We start from the raw sequence: 10,833 nt of genomic DNA, 5'->3' as shown, positions 1-10,833 counted from the left end.
CAAAATATGCAAGACCACATGCTTCATCAGATGACTCCCTGGCTAAAGCATTTCATGCTCAATGTCACATTACTCATAACATGCCGGATTGGAATGTTGACTCTGGGGCAACTGCACATATGGCTCCTGATTTTGAATCGTTAAATCAATCCGCTCCTTATCAAGGTAACACTCGTGTTTTATTTGGCAATGGTAAAGCGCTCCCTGTGACTCATAAGGGTACTTCCATTATTTCTGATCATATTAAGTTACGGGATGTACTTGTTATTCCTAATCTCACAAAGAAATTATTATAAATGAGCAAATTGACATCTGACTATCCGGTTGATGTTCTTTTATCCCAACCATTTTTTCATATTCAGGACCGGAAAACAAAAAGAGTTCTTACTAAAGGAAGTTGTGAAAATGGCCTATATGTGTTGAAAGAAGTTCCACAAGCTTTGGTTGCTACTATTTCAACAAGAGCCTCTTATGAATTATAGCATGCTCGTTTAGGCCATGTTTCTTTTGATATTATTTCTCTTTTAAATAAGTTGGGGGCCTTGTCTGTTACTTCGGTTTTGCCCAAACCAAACATTTGCACACCTTGTCAACTTGTAAAAGGACAAAGACTTTCTTTTGATATTAATTTAAAACGATCTTTGCATCCTTTAGATCTTGTGCATTGTAACTTATGGGGGCCGGCACCTATTGCTTCCAAAGATGGTTATTTGTATTATGTTGTGTTTATTGATGATTACTCCAGGTTTACTTGGTTTTATCCTCTTAAAACCAAAACAGGATTTTATACGGTTTTACCCGCGTTTTTAAATCTTGCTCAAACACAATGTGGAAAGAAGATTAAAGTCTTTCAAAGAGATGGTGGAACTGAATTTGTGAACCATACCGTTCGCAAAGTTTTTGAGGAAAATGGTACTTTTCACCGGTTTTCTTGCCCATATACGCCTCAACAAAATGGTCGGGCAGAACGTAAACATATGCATATTGTTGAAACAGGGCTTGCTATGTTATTTAATGCTCACATACCGGCTTCTTATTGGGTGGACGCCTTCACTTCAGCAACGTTTATTATTAATCGATTACCTACTGCACTATTAGACAACAAGTCACCGTTTCAACTCATGTTTAATCATGACCCGCAATATGCAAACTTTCGTGCTTTTGGTTGCCAAGTTTTTCCATACCTACGTGACTACTCGAAGCATAAGCTTGCACCAAAAAGTATACCTTGTGTCTTCATTGGGTATAGCACGCAATATAAAGGGTATTGGTGCCTTGATCCGTCCACTTCTCGGGTTTATATTACTCGGCATGCACGGTTTAATGAAAAGGCGTTTCCGTTTAAAGGAGCTATGAATGTTAACAGTTTATCTGAGCTTGAAATAACATCAGTTTTGGAAGAGTCCACCGGCCCAATCAGCTCTTATGTCAAGAATCTGCCTAGCCAAGCCTCACAAACTCAACTCACATCAACCAATTCATCCTCATCCACCAGCCCATCAGAATCATGCCCATTGTATGCTCACTCGCCCTCCCATCATACTCCACCACCCAATCCAAATCCTATCCAACCCATTACTACACCTGATCCAGATACTAGCCAACCCAATATTTCACCATCGGCCCATACCATTTCTCCCACCACAACCAATCCAAATCCACCAACTACCCAATCATCTCCTTTAGCTTCAGCCACCCAAAATACAAACACCACATCCACCACTAATACTACTTCTGCTCATTCTATGACAACCTAGTATAAATCGGGAATTTTTAAACCGAAGCATATAGCCGATTTCGCCACTCTTATGAGTCACTCTCTCCATATGGCTTTATTTTCCGCTACCGAACCACGTGGTTTCAAATCCGCGTCGAAAGATGCCAAATGGCTAGCTGCTATGAATGAAGAAATTGTGGCCTTACAACTTAATCGCACTTGGACGCTAGTACCTCGTCCACCATCTACAAATATTGTTGGGTCAAAATGAGTTTACAGAATTAAGTATCACTCTGATGGGTCTATTGAACGATACAAGGCGCATCTAGTAGCGCAAGGTTATACTCAAATACTGGGTCTTGATTACTCGCACACTTTTAGTCCCGTGGTTAAAGCATCGACAGTTCGTATTGTCCTATCCATAGCTATCTTAAACCAATGGAAGTTGTACCAACTTGATGTTAAAAATGCCTTCCTTAATGGTACCCTGAACGAGACAGTCTTCATGGAACAAACACCAGGCTTCATTAATCCTGACTTTCCAAATCACGTGTGCAAACTTTCTAAAGCTTTATACGGTCTGAAACAGGCCCCCCGAGCATGGTTCCAACGATTGAGCTCGTTTCTTTTGTCCTATGGTTTCACATGCAGTCGAGCAGACACTTCTTTGTTTGTGTTTCATAGATCCGCTTGCACCATGTATTTGCTTGTCTACGTGGATGATCTTATTCTTACGGGTAACGATGAGACGACTATTGGTTCTTTCATTTCTCGGCTCAATGCTGAATTTTCCATTAAAGATCTTGGGAATCTCAACTATTTTTTAGGCCTTGAAGTTGCTTATACGGACACGGGTCTCTTTCTTACCCAATCAAAATATGCAACAGATATTCTCAAGCGAGCCGAACTTTTTGACTCCAAGCCGATTAGGACACCTCTTGCTCCGCATGAAACCTTTCTCACCACCGGGGAACCATTCTCAGATCCCACGTTATATCGATCGCTTGTTGGTGCTCTTCAGTACCTTACAATCATTCGACCGGATCTATCTTATGCTGTTAATCAGGCGTGTCAATTTCTGCACGCTCCTACTGTTGATCATTTTCAGTCGGTTAAGCGCATTCTTCGTTACGTTAAAGGTACACTTTCATTCGGTCTCACATTCAGTCGGCCTCTTAAATCTTCTTTAGTCGGCTATTCCGATGCTGACTGGGCTCGATGCATTGAAACCCGGAGGTCCACATATGGTTACTCTATTTTTTTGGGTGGTAATCTAGTATCCTGGAGTGCAAAGAAACAACCAACGGTCTCAGGCTCTAGTTGTGAATCAGAATATAGAGCAATGGCAAACACAATTGCTGAAATAGTTTGGATTACTCATTTGCTACAAGAGTTACATGCATTGCCTCCTGATCGACCCACTCTACTGTGTGATAATAAAAGTGCCCTTTTTATGACTCAGAACCCCGTGTCTCACAAGCATGCAAAGCATATTGACTTGGATTACCATTTCATACGAGAACTCGTAAATTCGGGCAAGCTTTACACTCGTTTTGTTCCCACCAATCTTCAGGTGGCTGACATCTTCACTAAAAGTCTTCCACGAGCATCGTTTGAAGCTTTTCGTACTATGTTGCGTCTTGGACCGCCACCGTTTCGATTGAAGGGGGGTATTAGAGAATAATATACTCATTTATTGTATTTATTTGTTTCCTATTGTATTTAGTCAACACTCCTATAATCATGGAGTGATTGTTATGTAATTGTCTATATAAGTCTATTGAATCCTCAATACAAGATGAGGTTGTATCTATCACAGATATTAATAAAACATCTTCTCTATGGTTTTAAAAAAAATACAATACATTGACTTGGTCTTGTTACAACTAAATAAAAAAACCAAACAAGTAAGATCAAAGACAACTGATCGGCCATATGCACATGAGATATGGCTGACTTTTGAAACTTTTTCAAACCGAAGGATGAGAGCCTTTGTGAAAGAAAGAGAGTCTATCATCAGCCAGTCTAGTCTTGTAGGTGCATGTTTTGTATTCAAACCAAGTGAACTCATGATACAAACTTTCTTCACCTGCTTCCATGAGTGACCCCAATGGCGCAATCTTCTCCATCAATGGCGGACCTCCAAAGTATATCATTGAAACTCTTGACTTCAATCTGTCTGTAACCACTCTATGTCTTACACTTTTGAACCTTCCATTTGTCATCACCTTCACTCAAATCAACAATATTTCAACAAAAAGACTTAAGAGAAAGAGACTGAAATAATAATAATAATAATAATAATAATAATAATATTCCATCCGTCCCATTAATTGTGTCATATTTTAAAAAACATAAAGTTCAAGGTAGATTGAATGTTTATTTTTTTGCATACAAAATGACAATAATGCCATTGGAAATTGGGTCATCAATATTGTTTATTAATGTTAGTTGTGTGTGTTTAAGAGTAAAACTTGGAAATTGGCTAATAATTTTTGAAAAATGACATTTGTAATGAGACAAACAAAAAAGGAAATATAGACACTTTTAAAGGGACGGATGTGTGTTATTTAATGAATAGGAGATGTATAGGAAATAACTCAAATATCTAAAATATAACTTGGACTGCTAGATTTATATAACTAAACGCTAACAATATTCTATATATCTAACATCTATTCCATGTTGTTTCAGACGGTCATCCTGATAGAGATCGGGCGTATGTTTTTACCAAAAAAATTTAAGTTTAACTGTCTATATTAGTCAGGTGTCCGCAAATAGGGCAAACAACAATTTGGCCAGTAATTTGACCTTCTATGGCCAGAACGGCTGTTCGGATATTATTCAAACTACAATTATGACTAATAATTTTCAAAGTTTGTCTGTTTTGTTTAAAACGACCGTTTTAGTTTTATTTGTGGACGGTCATTTGATGGTGCAAAAGGGGGTAGTTGTAGCAGTAGCAGTAGCATGACCCTTGTTATTTTGAAAAAGAATCATTGATCACCTGTAACATGTCATCAACATTGATAAAGAAAGAAGTCTGGTCAGGTGGGACAGGAACCCAAGTCTCATCAGGCAGACAGATTTGTAAGCCAGACGTGGTGTTAGATCTTCCAATTGATATAAGATGCGGGTCCGTGTGTTCACCGAACCCAATACAGTTCGTGCCATTGCTCGAGGCTAGATAGGCAGTGTTAGGGCTAGGGTCCAGGCAGGGCGGATAGTGGTTTAGTCTGAAGACAGTGTCCGCGTTCTCATCACTTAACATCCTGCTTAACACACTCTTGGGCTCTATTTTCAAGCCCTCTGCCAGTAATTCAAGTATGTTGCACCCTAGTTTTCTCACTGCTTCCACGTATTCTTTTGCTAGTGACCTTTACAACATGCAACATCAAACATAAGCTTTAGAAAATAACTATTTAGTGTTATTTAAACAATGTTTTCAGAACCGGACAGTGTATCAATGTTCTGTATGGGGAAATGAAGTAATGGTTTATTAACACCCTAGGAAAAAGATAAAGGAGTCTTGAATCTTCATATATAGGACAAGTATATATATATATATTCTTTGCTCAAGGGGGTCCTAGGGGTGATGTAATGGAGTATGTATGACTCATCATTCCAAAGTTGTAATTTTAAGTATTTAATATATATTTAAATATATATATATATTATTTTTCACTAAATATACATATTTACATGATCTAATAACGATGATGTATTTATCATGCATGGTCAAGTTTCATCACCAAACTACAAGTACCTCAAGAATGAATTGGTAAACAAGAAACGGAAACACACACAAAACTCAATACCCTAACTTCGTAAACATAAACATATATATATATATAGACTCGCATAAATTTGGTGAACAAGAAAGTAATAAAACCCTAACAACCCCTTAAACCCATAAACACAAATAATATATAGATTACTCGGGCTCCACCACCTTAGTGTACGTGTCTTTTAGACGAGAATCACCAATAGTATTTATATGGTTCTCCTAGTTATTTTTTTTGTAAAAGAACATTGAAGACTATAGAGAAAGACATTTTATTAACAAAATAATTTCACCTTTACTTTATCTAAGAATTTGAAACCACAACCTCATATTATAAGGGAGGGACATCATACCACTAGACCAATAAATTATGAGTAAAATAATAGAAAGAAATTAAAGACATCTTACGAAAAGTTTTTGCTGTTTGTAGGGAAATGGTCGGAAGTAAAGAGAAGATATTCAATCAAGCCGACATCTCCATTCCTTCCGATTTTGTTGGTACAATACCCTAATGGATTTGGAGGACAATACTTGTTCTTCTCGTACTGGCTCATGTTGAAGAACTCCATGGTTTCGTTTTCAAGTTCCGACACGAGCCAAAGTGGCACACCATGGTTTATGACCTTAAAGAAACCATAATCTTGGCAGGCATTGACCATGAGGTTCTTGGCATCTTCAGGGCATGAGAGGTCAATTACCGGGATGCCTTTGAAGTCAGTACTTTTGTTCCATTTGTTGGCTAGATTGATGGGCTTGTTTTGGTCTTGTGATAGCATCACCATGTTGATGGTTTGGTGCCAACAGAAAGGGAAACTATCTGCCTATTTATATACGTTATGGATCATATTTAATTAATATCTTTATTGTGTGTGTAGCATATGATCATATGTGTGCTATACACGTGTAAAAGATAAACATTTTAGCTGTTTGATTTTGATGGCTTTTCAAACACATATCTGTGACACCTCTAAAAATATAAGATTATTATGTAAGCAGTTTGATAGCGGAAACTAAGGTTTGTAAATGGGTAGGTTTGAGTGGTTTTAAGCTAAACTCATAACCATAACAATAACTGATATGTCTGTTAATGCATAACTTTAACCATAACTGATCCGATGTAGCAGTTTTGGTTAATCAATTTTAAAAGTTATAGCGAGTCGGATTTAGGTCGGTTATCCGTAACCAGAAAATGTATTTGGTTCTAAAATTAGGTTGGTACAAAATATTAAAAAAAACGACAAAACAACAAACTATATAATCCATAATATTAATACAAAATATTAAAAAAGGGCATAATAAGATACAATAATGAAATTCAAGTTAATTCAATAACTAACGGCAAACCAAAAACATCCAAATGGTATAATTTGAATGTTTGGTGGAAATTAATCTCAAACATATTGTCAGTTCTTTAATCGAAACCGACCCACCAGTTATGTTAGTTATCGGTTAAAATAAGTTCGGACATGTCGGTTACTTTTCGATTAAGGGGCTGTTTCTTTACATCTGAATGGAACAATTCAGATGTAAACATCTTATTCATTCAGACTATTTGGTTCCAAAAATGGTTAAAATTATATCTGAATCATTCAGACTTGTTGTTGTTGCTGAATGAGACAGAAACTCATTCAGATCTGAATGAACCAAACAGACCCTAACAGTTATAGCGGTTAAGTTGTTCACCCCTAGCGGAAACCACATACCTTTGTTCGATAATTATCTCTCATAATTAGTCATCTATTTTATTTAATGACTTAAGTACGTACTCCTAATTAACTTATAGCATTTGATCGTAAAACGAACATGAGTCATGTCATACATCATACATCATACATCTTTAATATGGAAAACTAATATCCTCTTTGTTACTTAATAGGGATGCATTAATCATGTACTGATGTACACGTGTTTATATACCATTCTTTTTCGTAACTCAGAAACAAACTTCCATGAAATTGGTTATATATGCACGTGTATAACCAATTACGTGTATATGTATGTGTGTATATACATGTGTATGTGTGTATGTACATGTGCTAGTTTCTTAGCCAAAAATAACACCTCTTTTGAGTGTCATGCAAACATATTATATATATATATATATATATATATATTGTTAGATGATACGAGGCCATATGGGTGGGGCATGTATACCGTGAGGTCACAAGACAATACTCCAATGGAAATGAAGCTCGATGTTCCAATTCACGTGACCATATTCTTGTTCCATTGTGTGTTGAGTTTAAGATTCTGATATGCCAATTACTTTAATAATAATTAACTTGAAATATGTTTTCTAGGAAACCGGATAGAGAACTTATTAAAAGCCATAAGTTATTTAAAAAAAAAAGCTAAAAAGTGCACATATTAAATTGATTGGGATTGACTTAAAACCAGTGGCGGATCCCGAAACTTTCACCAGTGAGGGGGAAAATTATGTTTGATATAAACACTCGGTTGTAACGGGTTAAAACAGGTCAAGTATAATGGGTTAAAACATGTCGATTGTGCAAGTTTTGGTTTTAAAAGCAACATTGCATAAATCAATTCAACTTAAAGAAAAAAAAACATGTAGAATGAATAGCCACTATATGTTCAGACTCAGGAGCCTTGTAGTTGTGTAGACCTATGTACTCCATCGCCAGTTACCCACTTACTCGTACGTCAAAAATATATATGCAGAAAAGTAATAATTAATGCATATTATTGCTTTAAGGATTGATATCATAGTCAGTTCATTTAAAAAACAAGAAATTGATTTGATGTTTTCCATTTTCATTTGGGCTTTCTAAAGGCCAATGTGCGTTCTTAATTTTGTCTCGGGGGCATATGGATTTTTTTGGATTCCACTAACATATTAAGTTTGGTTGGCTAATTTCAGTGGGGGCTTGTTCCCTCCCTGAAGCATGAATGAATCCGCCTATGCTTAAAACTACATATACGTATTGGTTGTTCACTATTGAATTAAATCGAACTTGTTAATTTGGGCAATTTGTATCACACAACATAGTTTTGATTTATAGACTATTATATAATATTTGCGTTTCTAATTGTAATTTGTATGCACAGCATAGTCTGATTTTTAGACTATTTAGTATTTACACAACTTTGTAATCTTTGACAAGTCTAACTTTGACGTTGACCAGGCTATTTCGTGCAAAATGATCATATTCTGAAAAAATTTAATAAGTTGCATTTAGTCAATTATTACCATCAAATCACCAATAATACGTAAAGTGAACATGAGAGGAAAACGAGGGAAGCCCAATACAATTTTTGGCCTAAGATCATCAAAGAACGGGTGAACTAAATTGATGCCATACGTAATTTTAGCCCAAGCAAAACGGCCCAAACTTTGTACAACATACACGGACTGAGATGGTTATTCAGCCCGTGATCTATTAGTCTAGTGGTATGATGTTCAAAGTCGGCTCAATCCTTTTAGAGGCCTAAAATATAATGAGAATTCAAGGCATTTTTTCAAATTTTATTATTTCAAAGCAAAACAGCTAACTACGAATATATGTTTGACTTTTCAAATAAGTTAAGAGTCATTTTTATTATTTAGTAGTTTTTGGTTAAACTTTGGCCTAATTTTCATTATCTGGTATGTTTTTGGTATAACTTGAAGACCTTATCCAAATGAGGCTTAAAGCCCTGACTTGAGTTTACTCCCTCTAGAGACGGCCCTGATGGTGTCTTCCCTAGCAAATATGAGGTTATTGGCTCAAATTCTTGTTAGTGCAACATAAAGGTGGAATTTTGCCGTTAAACAAAAACAATTAGGCTCTCATATATAGGAGTCGGTTTTAAATTTATATCACATATTTACTTGTGGGGTTTAAACTTTAAAGCCGCCGGTCTTTAACACGGGAGCAATCTCCTCATTCAAAAAAGAAATTCAAACTTTTGTTATAATAAGTAAGATTTTTATTAAAATCTTTGTTTGCTTGTCTAGATTATTCATGCAAATATTTTTGTATTGTCTATACATATGTCTCATGCAAATATATTTTTATTGACTACATATTACTCATGCAAATACTTTTTTTCTCAAGTTTTGGTAAGCTTTTCTAGTAGTGCCGACTGTAAAGTGTAAAGTACATTTGTATATATTATATATGTAGTGTTTCTCATAAACATTTTTTTTTCTACTTATATAATAAATCATCTCTTGTAACATTACGAGTGAAATATGATAAAGGATAGAATCGAAAATCCTTTATCGTACAATAGGTACGCGATATTCTGGAACGTCGATCTTCAATAATCATGCTAACCCTAAAATCACAATTACACGAGCCGGCCTCCGTCAACCTCTTCTCCCGTCGATTCCGTCCACCTTCACCATCGCCGTTCAACGATTCCGTCCACCATCCACCTTCGCGACCATTGTCTACCGTCGTGACCACCATCTTCTTCCAACACAACCATCAATAATTGCTCACAGGTCAGTTGTCAAATTGAGCAATTGAAATTGAAATTGAAACTGGTGAACCTAATTGATCAATTAATCTTGAAATCGATCCAATTAAACATCAATTTGAAGCTTCAATCGATCAATTTTGATAAACTTTAAACCTGAACGTTTAAAGGTTTAACCTTTGAACGTTTAAAGGATGTGAATTTGTTGAACGTATTAGTGTTTTTAACCTTGAACGTTTAAAGTTTTGTGAATTTTGCTTGAACGTTTTAGTGGAACATATTTCGCGTACGTAATGTACGTTAAGCGATTATTGTTCGTAAACTCACCCCAGTGAAATATAACTACAAATCGAAAAATCATGTACGTTTTTGATTTATTACTAAATTAAGTTACCCAATCCATTTTTTAATATCTCAACTTGAAACATATCTTGTCGATTTATGCAATAACGAAACAAACGATAAATCTCAGAAATTGAACATGTTTGAGAAGAAATCCACGGATTTTAGTCTCTTCTAAGGTTTTTGTGTGTTTCCCAACAACACTCTGAAGCTTCACATGTATGATACATGGCAAACTCATGTCTTCGTTTTTTTGTTACCATGTCTACCATCATCGCATCCTTCTACTTCTAGTTAAAAGATAATATTGATATTTAAGTATTTAATAGTTAATTATATATTTATTTTAGAGAAACAATTATTTTGGGCTGTATATTTATATGTCGTGAAGTTGAGGAGTCGGTTGAACACGTGTTGTTTTATGTGGTCTAGCTCAAATGATGTGGAGTATGATTGCCCAATGGTATAAGTTACATACTTTCTTTTTTCCTATTTGGTTTCCAAGATGTGTTGGACTTATATAAATTCTTGGCATTCCGTAAAGAGTAAAGAAAAAGCAAAAGTG

At 35.7% G+C, this 10,833-nt stretch overlaps 1 protein-coding gene across 1 annotated transcript; it reads right to left on the bottom strand.

Moving 5' to 3' along the window:
* Positions 1-3,655: 3,655 nt before the first annotated feature.
* Positions 3,656-6,395, bottom strand: LOC143624830 (gibberellin 2-beta-dioxygenase-like). Its single transcript, XM_077095337.1, has 3 exons — positions 5,910-6,395; positions 4,725-5,094; positions 3,656-3,945 (listed from the first exon to the last, which is right to left on the bottom strand). Exons 1-3 carry the CDS (start codon positions 6,281-6,283, stop codon positions 3,688-3,690), a joined length of 1,002 nt encoding a protein of 333 aa, XP_076951452.1. The 5' UTR covers positions 6,284-6,395; the 3' UTR covers positions 3,656-3,687.
* Positions 6,396-10,833: the final 4,438 nt, after the last annotated feature.

Source organism: Bidens hawaiensis, unplaced genomic scaffold (assembly GCF_021521415.1).
Source record: "Bidens hawaiensis isolate Kalapana, Puna unplaced genomic scaffold, B.hawaiensis_p1.1 tig00003974_1, whole genome shotgun sequence".
In the NCBI taxonomy this organism is placed as follows: Eukaryota; Viridiplantae; Streptophyta; class Magnoliopsida; order Asterales; family Asteraceae; genus Bidens; species Bidens hawaiensis.
Note: the sequence above shows the minus strand (reverse complement) of the source record. Positions and strands in the feature narration are given on the sequence as shown.

Coding starts and splice junctions, on each gene's coding strand:
- LOC143624830 (XM_077095337.1), bottom strand. CDS start 6,283: ATGGTGATGCTATCACAAGACCAAAACAAGCCCATCAATCTAGCCAAC. Junction 5,095..5,909: donor ACAAACAGCAAAAACTTTTC/GTAAGATGTCTT, acceptor CATGTTGTAAAG/GTCACTAGCAAAAGAATACG. Junction 3,946..4,724: donor ATGTTGATGACATGTTACAG/GTGATCAATGAT, acceptor ATTTGAGTGAAG/GTGATGACAAATGGAAGGTT.